General features: G+C 44.6%; 1 protein-coding gene across 1 annotated transcript in view; it reads left to right on the top strand.

The window, feature by feature from the left end:
• LOC101938795 (butyrophilin-like protein 9) overlaps window positions 1–15070 on the top strand; it is a 104683-nt gene that overhangs the window by 60627 nt on the left and 28986 nt on the right. The window contains exons 15-17 of the mRNA XM_065571464.1: window positions 4617–4637; window positions 5393–5413; window positions 6166–6186. Of these exons, the coding sequence (XP_065427536.1) occupies window positions 4617–4637; window positions 5393–5413; window positions 6166–6186 (63 nt within the window). The remainder of the gene's footprint in view (window positions 1–4616; window positions 4638–5392; window positions 5414–6165; window positions 6187–15070) is intronic.

The raw sequence follows: 15070 nt of genomic DNA, 5'->3' as shown, positions 1-15070 counted from the left end.
GAGCTGAGACCTCACCAGCGCTTTGCAAAGAAAGTCAGAGGGATTGGGGTTCAAGGGCAATGGGGCACGTGAGAAAATACATCCATGTCCATAGGTACTGAACGTATCCATTGAATGAAAAGCTCTGGATGGGGAGTGTGGCAGGATGGAGTTGCTAGTGCTGTGCCTGACCTTGTAGTAGCTGAGGCCATGCAGACACTCCACCCTGTGCCTCAGGGATGGAGGGAGAAATGTCTTCCCCAAAGAGCTTCCCCCAAACTGGGAACCCACAACCTGTGCAGACCACCCAGTGCAGACTCTTTGACAATCCCCCCGCAAAGGGAGTGCTGATAGTCACACAGGAATGTTTGCTAGAGCAGGAAATAGAACCTCGATATTCTGTCTTCTGGTCCCGTGCATTCACCATGAGAACCAGGTGATGGCAGAAACTGTCTATGGGAATGTGTCTATTTCATGAGGGGCAAAAATGGTTTTGGATGTAAAAAGAACAAGAAAGAATTGTCTCAGTAGAGTCAGATGTTTCTAGTTCCTCCGTATTAAAAAGCAACACTCTGATTTTTCACTTCAAAACGAAGGAGACACTGTTAAGGTTCGATTCTGTTACCCAATCATGTGGGGGCAGAGTAGGCACAGGCAACACCTTTTTGATTTCCTCTGGGGTGCTTGACCACCTCTCTGCCCCAGGCCCTGCCCCTACTGTACCCCTTCCCTCAAGACCCCACCCCTGCCGCACCTCTTCCCGCTTCCACTCTGCTTCTCCCCGCCCAATGCACCCCCTCTCCCAAGAGTGCCAGGCCTTCGTTCTGCCTCTTCTTTCCCCCGCTCCTCCCCCACAGCGCCTCCTGCCCTCTGCAGAAGAGCTGATGAGTGGCGGGCAGCAGGCGGTTCGTTGGAGTGGGAGGGGCTCATTGGCGGTGCCTCGTGGTGAGTGCAATTTCTGTCTCGGCAAACCTGTTCCCCTTTCACCGGAGCTCACACAAGCCCTTCAATAGGAAAGTTTTCGCTGGGCCCAAGGTCAGAGGGCATGATGGTGATCTTAATGAGGACTATAGATTCATAGATTCATAGATTCTAGGACTGGAAGGGACCTCGAGACGTCATCGAGTCCAGTCCCCTGCCCGCATGGCAGGACCAAATACTGTCCAGACCATCCCTGATAGACATTTATCTAACCTACTCTTAAATATCTCCAGAGATGGCGATTCCACAACCTCCCTAGGCCATTTATTCCAGTATTTAACCACCCTGACAGTTAGGAACTTTTTCCTAATGTCCAGCTTAGACCTCCCTTGCTGCAGTTTAAGCCCATTGCTTCTTGTTCTATCCTTAGAGGCTAAGGTGAACAAGTTTTCTCCCTCCTCCTTATGACACCCTTTTAGATACCTGAAAACTGCTATCATGTCCCCTCTCAGTCTTCTCTTTTCCAAACTAAACAAACCCAATTCTTTCAGCCTTCCTTCATAGGTCATGTTCTCAAGACCTTTAATCATTCTTGTTGCTCTTCGCTGGACCCTTTCCAATTTCTCCACATCTTTCTTGAAATGCGGTGCCCAGAACTGGAACACAATACTCCAGCTGAGGCCTAACCAGAGCAGAGTAGAGCGGAAGAATGACTTCTCCTGTCTTGCTCACAACACACCTGTTAATACATCCCAGAATCATGTTTGCTTTTTTTTGCAACAGCATCACACTGTTGACTCATATTTAGCTTGTGGTCCACTGTAACCCCTAGATCCCTTTCTGCCGTACTCCTTCCTAGACAGTCTCTTCCCATTCTGTATGTGTGAAACTGATTTTTTCTTCCTAAGTGGAGCACTTTGCATTTGTCTTTGTTAAACTTCATCCTGTTTACCTCAGACCATTTCTCCAATTTGTCCAGATCATTTTGAATTATGAGCCTGTCCTCCTAAGCAGTTGCAATTCCTCCCAGTTTGGTATCATCCGCAAACTTAATAAGCGTACTTTCTATGCCAATATCTAAGTCGTTAATGAAGATATTGAACAGAGCCGGTCCCAAAACAGACCCCTGCAGAACCCCACTCGTTATGCCTTTCCAGCAGGATTGGGAACTATTAATAACAACTCTCTGAGTATGGTTATCCAGCCAGTTATGCACCCACCTTATAGTAGCCCCATCTAAATTGTATTTGCCTAGTTTATCGACAAGAATATCATGCGAGACCGTATCAAATGCCTTACTAAAGTCTAGGTATACCACATCCACAGCTTCTCCCTTATCCACAAGACTCGTTAGCTGATCGAAGAAAGCTATCAGATTGGTTTGACATGATTTGTTTTTTACAAATCCATGCTGGCTGTTCCCTATCACCTTACCACCTTCCAAGTGTTTTGCAGATGATTTCCTTAATTACTTGCTCCATTATCTTCCCTGGCACAGAAGTTAAACTAACTGGTCAGTAGTTTCCTGGCTTGTTTTTATTTCCCTTTTTATAGATGGGCACTATATTTGCCCTTTTCCAGTCTTCTGGAATCTCTCTCGTCTCCCATGATTTTCCAAAGATAATAGCTAGAGGCTCAGATACCTCCTCTCTTAGCTCCTTGAGTATTCTAGGATGCATTTCATCAGGCCCTGGTGACTTGCAGGCATCTAACTTTTCTAAGTGATTTTTAACTTGTTCTTTTTTTATTTTAGCTGCTAAACCTACCCCCTTCCCATTAGCATTCACTATGATAGGCATTCCTTCAGACTTCTCGGTGAAGACCGAAACAAAGAAGTCATTAAGGATCTCTGCCATTTCCAAGTTTCCTGTTACTGTTTCTCCCTCTTCACTAAGCAGTGGGCCTACCCTGTCTTTGGTCTTCCTCTTGCGTCTAATGTATTGATAAAAGTCTTCTTGTTTCCCTTTATTCCTGTAGCTAGTTTGAGCTCATTTTGTGCCTTTGCCTTTCTAATCTTGCCCCTGCATTCCTGTGTTGTTTGCCTATATTCATCCTTTGTAATCTGTCCTAGTTTCCATTTTTTGTATGACTCCTTTGTAAAAAGTTGTCTGCAATGCAGTCCAAGAATTTGTTGGATAGTCTGTGCCCCGCTGTGTTATTTTCCCAACATATATCTCGAGAGTTGAAGTCCCCCATCACCACCAAATCTTGGGCTTTGGATGATTTTGTTAGTTGTTTAAAAAAAGCCTCATCCACCTCTTCCACCTGGTTAGGTGGCCTGTAGTAGACTCCTAGCATGACATCACCCTTGTTTTTTACCCCTTTTAGCCTAACCCAGAGACTCTCAACACTTCCGTCTCCTATGTCCATCTCTACCTCAGTCCAAGTGTGTACATTTTTAATATATAAGGCAACACCTCCTCCCCTTTTCCTCTGTCTATCCTTCCTGAGCAAGCTGTATCCATCCACACCAACATTCCAATCATGTGTATTATCCCACCAAGTTTCAGTCATGCCAACAATGTCATAGTTGTATTTATTTATTAGCACTTCCAGTTCTTCCTGCTTATTACCCATACTTCTCGCATTTGTATATAGGCATCTCAGATATTGGTTTGATCTTTCCTCCCAGTTTTGTCCCGACCCTCCTTTCTCTCTGCCAATATAGCCCACACTCCCTCTCGTTTCCGACCCATCTCCCAGGTCTCCATGTTTCCCACTTACCTGTGGGCTTTATTAGTTCTGTATTTGGCTCTATTGCTGGAATACGGTGTGCAGTTCTGATGTCCCCAACTAAAGAAAGAAGTTGTCAAACTGGAGAGGGTTCTGATAAGAGAACCAGAATCATTAAAGGATTAGATATCATGTATGATAATGATAGACTCAAAGAACTCAGTCTATTTAGCTTACCAAGGAGAAGGAGTGACTTGATTACACTCCATATGTATGTAGACCGAGAACAAATAGTTGATAATGGGCTCTTTAGTCTGGCAGAGAACGGTCTAGCAAAATCCAATGGCTGGAAATTGAGAGTAGGAAAATCAGACTAGAAATAAACCGTACATTTTTTTAAGAGTGAGGGTGATTAGCCGTTGTAACAATTTATCAGGGGTTGTGGTGGATCCTCCATCACTGTAAAATTTGACATCAATTTGGAATGCTTTCTCTAAAGGATCTGCTCTAACGTAAACATGAATTGTTTGTGCAACTTCTCTGGCCCATGCTACCGAGTCCTTAGACACTACGATCTTCATTGTATCACTTGCTCCCTCACAGCTATTCTCCAATAAATACAGCTTTTGATATTTTAACTATCAGTTACCTTTGTTCTTGGTCGTATTATTACAAAAGGTTATTGCTATTGCTATCTTTAAAAATATTTTTTCTTTTTTAGTGGACTTGGAAAACAGAATAAGTAAGTCTGTGTCCTTTTTCTTCCGTGTGCTCTACTGCTTTGTAGGAGTCTTGTAGAATGAAAAGAAAAATCACTGATTCATTAGATGTCACCCCACTTTCCAGTTTTGGATAGAGCAGATTCGTCGGATAATTTTGTCAATAACTTATATGAGCACTTGCTGGTTCTGAGCAGGGCTACTTACGCAGGGCCAATATTTATGCTAATCAAGAAAGAAAGGATCTCATTCACCCTCTTCAGTTCGTAAGACAATGGACATATTCTGAACTGTTCTCTTCTCCTCCCCATTTTTATTTTGCAGAGCAACTCCAGAAGCAAATGGGTGAGTTTGCCTACTTTACTCAATAGTTAAGTCCACTGACCAAACTTTGTGTGACTTGTCTTGGTTCCAACAACTTCAGCTTCAGAAGGGAAGCTATCATTGCATGCCCCGTGCATCTGGGAAATGGAGCGTCTGTGCAGATTACCCTCGAATCGTGGGATGTCTTCGAGCCGAGAAATCACTTTGCAAAGAAAGTCGGAGGGGTAGGGGTTCCAGGACAGTCAGACATGTGAGAAAAAACATGCACGCACTACAGGAACTGAACTGAACTGAACATATCCATTGAATGAAAAACCTCTGGATGGGGAATGTGGCAGGATGGAGTTGCTAGTGCTGTGCCTGACCTTGTAGTAGCTGAGGCCATGCAGACACTCCACCCTGTGCCTCAGGGATGGAGGGAGAAATGTCTTCCCCAAAGAGCTTCCTCCAAACTGGGAACCCACATCCTGTGCCTGACCTTGTATAGCTGAGGCCATGTGTGTGCTCTACTGCTTTGTAAGAGTCTTGTAGAATGAAAAGAAAAATCACTGATTTATTAGATGTCACCCCACTTTCCAGTTTTAGATAGAGCAGATTCCTCGGCTAATTTTGTCAATAACATATATGAGCACTTGCTGGTTCTGAGCAGGGCTACTTACGCAGGGCCAATATTTATGCTAATCAAGAAAGAAAGGATCTCATTCACCCTCTTCAGTTCATAAGACAATGGACATATTCTGAACTGTTCTCTTCTCCTCCCCATTTTTATTTTGCAGAGCAACTCCAGAAGCAAATGGGTGAGTTTGCCTACTTTACTCAATAGTTAAGTTCACTGACCAAACTTTGTGTGACTTGTCTTGGTTCCAACAACTTCAGCTTCAGAAGGGAAGCTATCATTGCATGCCCCGTGCATCTGGGAAATGGAGGGTCTGTGCAGATTACCCTCAAATCGTGGTATGTCTTCGAGCCGAGAAATCACTTTGCAAAGAAAGTCGGAGGGGTAGGGGTTCCAGGACAGTCAGACATGTGAGAAAAAACATGCACGCACTACAGGAACTGAACTGAACTGAACATATCCATTGAATGAAAAATCTCTGGATGGTGAATGTGGCAGGATGGAGTTGCTAGTGCTGTGCCTGACCTTGTAGTAGCTGAGGCCATGCAGACACTCCGCCCTGTGCCTCAGGGATGGAGGGAGAAATGTCTTCCCCAAAGAGCTTCCTCCAAACTGGGAACCCACATCCTGTGCCTGACCTTGTATAGCTGAGGCCATGTGTGTGTTCTACTGCTTTGTAGGAGTCTTGTAGAATGAAAAAAAAATTCACTGATTTATTAGATGTCACCCCACTTTCCTGTTTTCGATAGAGCAGATTCCTCGGCTAATTTTGTCAATAACATATATGAGCACTTGCTGGTTCTGAGCAGGGCTACTTACGCAGGGCCAATATTTATGCTAATCAAGAAAGAAGGGATCTCGTTCACCATCTTCACTTCATAAGACAATGGACATATTCTGAACTGTTCTCTTCTCCCCATTTTTATTTTGCAGAGCAACCCCAGCAGCAAATGGGTGAGTTTGCCTACTTTACGCAATTCTTACTGACCACTGACCAAACTTTGTGTGCCCTGTATTAGTTCTAACAGTTTCAACTTCAGAAGGGATGCTATCATTGCATGCCCCATGTATCTGAGAAGTGGAGGGTCTGTGTAGGTTACTCTGGAATCAAGGTATGTCATCGAGCTGAGACCTCACCAGCGGTTTGCAAAGAAAGTCAGAGGGATTGGGGTTCAAGGGCAATGGGGCACGTGAGAAAATACATCCGTGCCCATAGGTACTGAACGTATCCATTGAATGAAAAGCTCTGGATCGGGAGTGTGGCAGGATGAAGTTGCTAGTGCTGTGCCTGACCTTGTAGTAGCTGAGGCCATGCAGACACTCCACCCTGTGCCTCAGGGATGGAGGGAGAAATGTCTTCCCCAAAGAGCTTCCCCCAAACTGGGAACCCACAACCTGTGCAGACCACCCAGTGCAGGCTCTTTGACAATCCCCCCGCAAAGGGAGTGCTGATAGTCACACAGGAATGTTTGCTAGAGCAGGAAATAGAACCTCGATATTCTGTCTTCTGGTCCCGTGCATTCACTATGAGAACAAGGTGATGGGAGAAACTGTCTATGGGAATGTGTCTATTTCATGAGGGGCAAAAATGGTTTTGGATGTAAAAAGAACAAGAAAGAACTGTCTCAGTAGAGTCAGAAGTTTCTAGTTCCTCCGTATTAAAAAGCAACACTCTGATTTTTCACTTCAAAACGAAGGAGACACTGTTAAGGTTCGATTCTGTTACCCAATCATGTGGGGGCAGAGTAGGCACAGGCAACACCTTTTTGATTTCCTCTGGGGTGCTTGACCACCTCTCTGCCCCAGGCCCTGCCCCTACTGTACCCCTTCCCTCAAGACCCCACCCCTGCCGCACCTCTTCCCGCTTCCACTCTGCTTCTCCCCGCCCAATGCACCCCCTCTCCCAAGAGTGCCAGGCCTTCGTTCTGCCTCTTCTTTCCCCCGCTCCTCCCCCACAGCGCCTCCTGCCCTCTGCAGAAGAGCTGATGAGTGGCGGGCAGCAGGCGGTTCGTTGGAGTGGGAGGGGCTCATTGGCGGGGCCTCGTGGTGAGTGCAATTTCTGTCTCGGCAAACCTGTTCCCCTTTCACCGGAGCTCACACAAGCCCTTCAATAGGAAAGTTTTCGCTGGGCCCAAGGTCAGAGGGCATGATGGTGATCTTAATGAGGACTATAGATTCATAGATTCATAGATTCTAGGACTGGAAGGGACCTCGAGACGTCATCGAGTCCAGTCCCCTGCCCGCATATCAGGACCAAATACTGTCCAGACCATCCCTGATAGACATTTATCTAACCTACTCTTAAATATCTCCAGAGATGGCGATTCCACAACCTCCCTAGGCCATTTATTCCAGTATTTAACCACCCTGACAGTTAGGAACTTTTTCCTAATGTCCAGCTTAGACCTCCCTTGCTGCAGTTTAAGCCCATTGCTTCTTGTTCTATCCTTAGAGGCTAAGGTGAACAAGTTTTCTCCCTCCTCCTTATGACACCCTTTTAGATACCTGAAAACTGCTATCATGTCCCCTCTCAGTCTTCTCTTTTCCAAACTAAACAAACCCAATTCTTTCAGCCTTCCTTCATAGGTCATGTTCTCAAGACCTTTAATCATTCTTGTTGCTCTTCGCTGGACCCTTTCCAATTTCTCCACATCTTTCTTGAAATGCGGTGCCCAGAACTGGAGCACAATACTCCAGCTGAGGCCTAACCAGAGCAGAGTAGAGCGGAAGAATGACTTCTCCTGTCTTGCTCACAACACACCTGTTAATACATCCCAGAATCATGTTTGCTTTTTTTTGCAACAGCATCACACTGTTGACTCATATTTAGCTTGTGGTCCACTGTAACCCCTAGATCACTTTCTGCCGTACTCCTTCCTAGACAGTCTCTTCCCATTCTGTATGTGTGAAACTGATTGTTCCTTCCTAAGTGGAGCACTTTGCATTTGTCTTTGTTAAACTTCATCCTGTTTAACTCAGACCATTTCTCCAATTTGTCCAGATCATTTTGAATTATGAGCCTGTCCTCCTAAGCAGTTGCAATCCCTCCCAGTTTGGTATCATCCGCAAACTTAATAAGCTTACTTTCTATGCCAATATCTAAGTCGTTAATGAAGATATTGAACAGAGCCGGTCCCAAAACAGACCCCTGCGGAACCCCACTCGTTATGCCTTTCCAGCAGGATTGGGAACTATTAATAACAACTCTCTGAGTATGGTTATCCAGCCAGTTATGCACCCACCTTATAGTAGCCCCATCTAAATTGTATTTGCCTAGTTTATCGACAAGAATATCATGCGAGACCGTATCAAATGCCTTACTAAAGTCTAGGTATACCACATCCACAGCTTCTCCCTTATCCACAAGACTCGTTATCTGATCGAAGAAAGCTATCAGATTGGTTTGACATGATTTGTTTTTTACAAATCCATGCTGGCTGTTCCCTATCACCTTACCACCTTCCAAGTGTTTGCAGATGATTTCCTTAATTACTTGCTCCATTATCTTCCCTGGCACAGAAGTTAAACTAACTGGTCTGTAGTTTCCTGGCTTGTTTTTATTTCCCTTTTTATAGATGGGCACTATATTTGCCCTTTTCCAGTCTTCTGGAATCTCTCTCGTCTCCCATGATTTTCCAAAGATAATAGCTAGAGGCTCAGATACCTCCTCTCTTAGCTCCTTGAGTATTCTAGGATGCATTTCATCAGGCCCTGGTGACTTGCAGGCATCTAACTTTTCTAAGTGATTTTTAACTTGTTCTTTTTTTATTTTAGCTGCTAAACCTACCCCCTTCCCATTAGCATTCACTATGATAGGCATTCCTTCAGACTTCTCGGTGAAGACCGAAACAAAGAAGTCATTAAGGATCTCTGCCATTTCCAAGTTTCCTGTTACTGTTTCTCCCTCTTCACTAAGCAGTGGGCCTACCCTGTCTTTGGTCTTCCTCTTGCTTTCATGATCACTTTCACCCAAGCTGTCTTCTACTTTCAAATTCTCAATGAGTTCCTCCCTATTTGTTAAAATCAAGTCTAGAACAGCTTCCCCCCTAGTAGCTTTTTCAACCTTCTGAAATAAAAAGTTGTCTGCAATGCAGTCCAAGAATTTGTTGGATAGTCTGTGCCCCGCTGTGTTATTTTCCCAACATATATCTGGAGAGTTGAAGTCCCCCATCACCACCAAATCTTGGGCTTTGGATGATTTTGTTAGTTGTTTAAAAAAAGCCTCATCCACCTCTTCCACCTGGTTAGGTGGCCTGTAGTAGACTCCTAGCATGACATCACCCTTGTTTTTTACCCCTTTTAGCCTAACCCAGAGACTCTCAACACTTCCGTCTCCTATGTCCATCTCTACCTCAGTCCAAGTGTGTACATTTTTAATATATAAGGCAACACCTCCTCCCCTTTTCCTCTGTCTATCCTTCCTGAGCAAGCTGTATCCATCCACACCAACATTCCAATCATGTGTATTATCCCACCAAGTTTCAGTCATGCCAACAATGTCATAGTTGTATTTATTTATTAGCACTTCCAGTTCTTCCTGCTTATTACCCATACTTCTCGCATTTGTATATAGGCATCTCAGATATTGGTTTGATCTTTCCTCCCAGTTTTGTCCTGACCCTCCTTTCTCTCTGCCAATATAGCCCACACTCACCTCTCGTTTCCGACCCATCTCCCAGGTCTCCATGTTCCCCACTTACCTGTGGGCTTTATTAGTTCTGTATTTGGCTCTATTGCTGGAATACGGTGTGCAGTTCTGATGTCCCCAACTAAAGAAAGAAGTTGTCAAACTGGAGAGGGTTCTGATAAGAGAACCAGAATCATTAAAGGATTAGATATCATGTATGATAATGATAGACTCAAAGAACTCAGTCTATTTAGCTTACCAAGGAGAAGGAGTGACTTGATTACACTCCATATGTATGTAGACCGAGAACAAATAGTTGATAATGGGCTCTTTAGTCTGGCAGAGAACGGTCTAGCAAAATCCAATGGCTGGAAATTGAGACTAGGAAAATCAGACTAGAAATAAGCCGTACATTTTTTTAAGAGTGAGGGTGATTAGCCGTTGTAACAATTTATCAGGGGTTGTGGTGGATCCTCCATCACTGTAAAATTTGACATCAATTTGGAATGCTTTCTATAAAGGATCTGCTCTAACGTAAACATGAATTGTTTGTGCAACTTCTCTGGCCCATGCTACCGAGTCCTTAGACACTACGATCTTCATTGTATCACTTGCTCCCTCACAGCTATTCTCCAATAAATACAGCTTTTGATATTTTAACTATCAGTTACCTTTGTTCTTGGTCGTATTATTACAAAAGGTTATTGCTATTGCTATCTTTAAAAATATTTTTTCTTTTTTAGGGGACTTGGAAAACAGAATAAGTAAGTCTGTGTCCTTTTTCTTCCATGTGCTCTACTGCTTTGTAGGAGTCTTGTAGAATGAAAAGAAAAATCACTGATTTATTAGATGTCACCCCACTTTCCTGTTTTCGATAGAGCAGATTCCTCGGCTAATTTTGTCAATAACATATATGAGCACTTGCTGGTTCTGAGCAGGGCTACTTACGCAGGGCCAATATTTATGCTAATCAAGAAAGAAGGGATCTCGTTCACCATCTTCACTTCATAAGACAATGGACATATTCTGAACTGTTCTCTTCTCCCCATTTTTATTTTGCAGAGCATCCCCAGCAGCAAATGGGTGAGTTTGCCTACTTTACGCAATTCTTACTGACCACTGACCAAACTTTGTGTGCCCTGTATTAGTTCTAACAGTTTCAACTTCAGAAGGGATGCTATCATTGCATGCCCCATGTATCTGAGAAGTGGAGGGTCTGTGTAGGTTACTCTGGAATCAAGGTATGTCATCGAGCTGAGACCTCACCAGCGGTTTGCAAAGAAAGTCAGAGGGATTGGGGTTCAAGGGCAATGGGGCACGTGAGAAAATACATCCGTGCCCATAGGTACTGAATGTATCCATTGAATGAAAAGCTCTGGATGGGGAGTGTGGCAGGATGGAGTTGCTAGTGCTGTGCCTGACCTTGTAGTAGCTGAGGCCATGCAGACACTCCACCCTGTGCCTCAGGGATGGAGGGAGAAATGTCTTCCGCAAAGAGCTTCCCCCAAACTGGGAACCCACAACCTGTGCAGACCACCCAGTGCAGGCTCTTTGACAATCCCCCCGCAAAGGGAGTGCTGATAGTCACACAGGAATGTTTGCTAGAGCAGGAAATAGAACCTCGATATTCTGTCTTCTGGTCCCGTGCATTCACTATGAGAACAAGGTGATGGGAGAAACTGTCTATGGGAATGTGTCTATTTCATGAGGGGCAAAAATGGTTTTGGATGTAAAAAGAACAAGAAAGAACTGTCTCAGTAGAGTCAGAAGTTTCTAGTTCCTCCGTATTAAAAAGCAACACTCTGATTTTTCACTTCAAAACGAAGGAGACACTGTTAAGGTTCGATTCTGTTACCCAATCATGTGGGGGCAGAGTAGGCACAGGCAACACCTTTTTGATTTCCTCTGGGGTGCTTGACCACCTCTCTGCCCCAGGCCCTGCCCCTACTGTACCCCTTCCCTCAAGACCCCACCCCTGCCGCACCTCTTCCCGCTTCCACTCTGCTTCTCCCCGCCCAATGCACCCCCTCTCCCAAGAGTGCCAGGCCTTCGTTCTGCCTCTTCGTTCCCCCGCTCCTCCCCCACAGCGCCTCCTGCCCTCTGCAGAAGAGCTGATGAGTGGCGGGCAGCAGGCGGTTCGTTGGAGTGGGAGGGGCTCATTGGCGGGGCCTCGTGGTGAGTGCAATTTCTGTCTCGGCAAACCTGTTCCCCTTTCACCGGAGCTCACACAAGCCCTTCAATAGGAAAGTTTTCGCTGGGCCCAAGGTCAGAGGGCATGATGGTGATCTTAATGAGGACTATAGATTCATAGATTCTAGGACTGGAAGGGACCTCGAGACATCATCGAGTCCAGTCCCCTGCCCGCATATCAGGACCAAATACTGTCCAGACCATCCCTGATAGACATTTATCTAACCTACTCTTAAATATCTCCAGAGATGGCGATTCCACAACCTCCCTAGGCCATTTATTCCAGTATTTAACCACCCTGACAGTTAGGAACTTTTTCCTAATGTCCAGCTTAGACCTCCCTTGCTGCAGTTTAAGCCCATTGCTTCTTGTTCTATCCTTAGAGGCTAAAGTGAACAAGTTTTCTCCCTCCTCCTTATGACACCCTTTTAGATACCTGAAAACTGCTATCATGTCCCCTCTCAGGCTTGGTCTACACTACCCCCCCTAATTCGAACTAAGGTACGCAACTTCAGCTACGTGAATAACGTAGCTGAAGTTCGAAGTACCTTAGTTCGAATTAGTTCAAACTTACCTTGGTCCACACTCGGCAGGCAGGCTCCCCCGTCGACTCCGCGGTACTCCTCTCGGCGAGCTGGAGTACCGCAGTCGACGGCGAGCACTTCCGGGTTCGACTTATCGCGTCCAGACTAGACGCGATAAGTCGAACCCAGAAGTTCGATTTCCAGCCGTCGAACTTGCGGGTAAGTGTAGCCAAGGCCTCAGTCTTCTCTTTTCCAAACTAAACAAACCCAATACTTTCAGCCTTCCTTCATAGGTCATGTTCTCAAGACCTTTAATCATTCTTGTTGCTCTTCGCTGGACCCTTTCCAATTTCTCCACATCTTTCTTGAAATGCGGTGCCCAGAATTGGAGCACAATACTCCAGCTGAGGCCTAACCAGAGCAGAGTAGAGCGGAAGAATGACTTCTCCTGTCTTGCTCACAACACACCTGTTAATACATCCCAGAATCATGTTTGCATTTTTTTGCAACAGCATCACACTGTTGACTCATATTTAGCTTGTGGTCCACTGTAACCCCTAGATCCCTTTCTGCCATACTCCTTCCTAGACAGTCTCTTCCCATTCTGTATGTGTGAAACTGATTTTTTCTTCCTAAGTGGAGCACTTTGCATTTGTCTTTGTTGCAATCCCTCCCAGTTTGGTATCATCCGCAAACTTAATAAGCTTACTTTCTATGCCAATATCTAAGTCGTTAATGAAGATATTGAACAGAGCCGGTCCCAAAACAGACCCCTGCGGAACCCCACTCGTTATGCCTTTCCAGCAGGATTGGGAACTATTAATAACAACTCTCTGAGTATGGTTATCCAGCCAGTTATGCACCCACCTTATAGTAGCCCCATCTAAATTGTATTTGCCTAGTTTATCGACAAGAATATCATGCGAGACCGTATCAAATGCCTTACTAAAGTCTAGGTATACCACATCCACAGCTTCTCCCTTATCCACAAGACTCGTTATCTGATCGAAGAAAGCTATCAGATTGGTTTGACATGATTTGTTTTTTACAAATCCATGCTGGCTGTTCCCCATCACCTTACCACCTTCCAAGTGTTTGCAGATGATTTCCTTAATTACTTGCTCCATTATCTTCCCTGGCACAGAAGTTAAACTAACTGGTCTGTAGTTTCCTGGCTTGTTTTTATTTCCCTTTTTATAGATGGGCACTATATTTGCCCTTTTCCAGTCTTCTGGAATCTCTCTCGTCTCCCATGATTTTCCAAAGATAATAGCTAGAGGCTCAGATACCTCCTCTCTTAGCTCCTTGAGTATTCTAGGATGCATTTCATCAGGCCCTGGTGACTTGCAGGCATCTAACTTTTCTAAGTGATTTTTAACTTGTTCTTTTTTTATTTTAGCTGCTAAACCTACCCCCTTCCCATTAGCATTCACTATGATAGGCATTCCTTCAGACTTCTCGGTGAAGACCGAAACAAAGAAGTCATTAAGGATCTCTGCCATTTCCAAGTTTCCTGTTACTGTTTCTCCCTCTTCACTAAGCAGTGGGCCTACCCTGTCTTTGGTCTTCCTCTTGCTTTCATGATCACTTTCACCCAAGCTGTCTTCTACTTTCAAATTCTCAATGAGTTCCTCCCTATTTGTTAAAATCAAGTCTAGAACAGCTTCCCCCCTAGTAGCTTTTTCAACCTTCTGAAATAAAAAGTTGTCTGCAATGCAGTCCAAGAATTTGTTGGATAGTCTGTGCCCCGCTGTGTTATTTTCCCAACATATATCTGGAGAGTTGAAGTCCCCCATCACCACCAAATCTTGGGCTTTGGATGATTTTGTTAGTTGTTTAAAAAAAGCCTCATCCACCTCTTCCACCTGGTTAGGTGGCCTGTAGTAGACTCCTAGCATGACATCACCCTTGTTTTTTACCCCTTTTAGCCTAACCCAGAGACTCTCAACACTTCCGTCTCCTATGTCCATCTCTACCTCAGTCCAAGTGTGTACATTTTTAATATATAAGGCAACACCTCCTCCCCTTTTCCTCTGTCTATCCTTCCTGAGCAAGCTGTATCCATCCACACCAACATTCCAATCATGTGTATTATCCCACCAAGTTTCAGTCATGCCAACAATGTCATAGTTGTATTTATTTATTAGCACTTCCAGTTCTTCCTGCTTATTACCCATACTTCTCGCATTTGTATATAGGCATCTCAGATATTGGTTTGATCTTTCCTCCCAGTTTTGTCCTGACCCTCCTTTCTCTCTGCCAATATAGCCCACACTCCCTCTCGTTTCCGACCCATCTCCCAGGTCTCCATGTTCCCCACTTACCTGTGGGCTTTATTAGTTCTGTATTTGGCTCTATTGCTGGAATACGGTGTGCAGTTCTGATGTCCCCAACTAAAGAAAGAAGTTGTCAAACTGGAGAGGGTTCTGATAAGAGAACCAGAATCATTAAAGGATTAGATATCATGTATGATAATGATAGACTCAAAGAACTCAGT

This window comes from Chrysemys picta, chromosome 17, assembly GCF_011386835.1.
Source record: "Chrysemys picta bellii isolate R12L10 chromosome 17, ASM1138683v2, whole genome shotgun sequence".
Taxonomy (NCBI): Eukaryota; Metazoa; Chordata; order Testudines; family Emydidae; genus Chrysemys; species Chrysemys picta.
The sequence above is the reverse complement of the archived record's forward strand: the minus strand, read 5'-3'. Positions and strand labels throughout refer to the sequence as shown.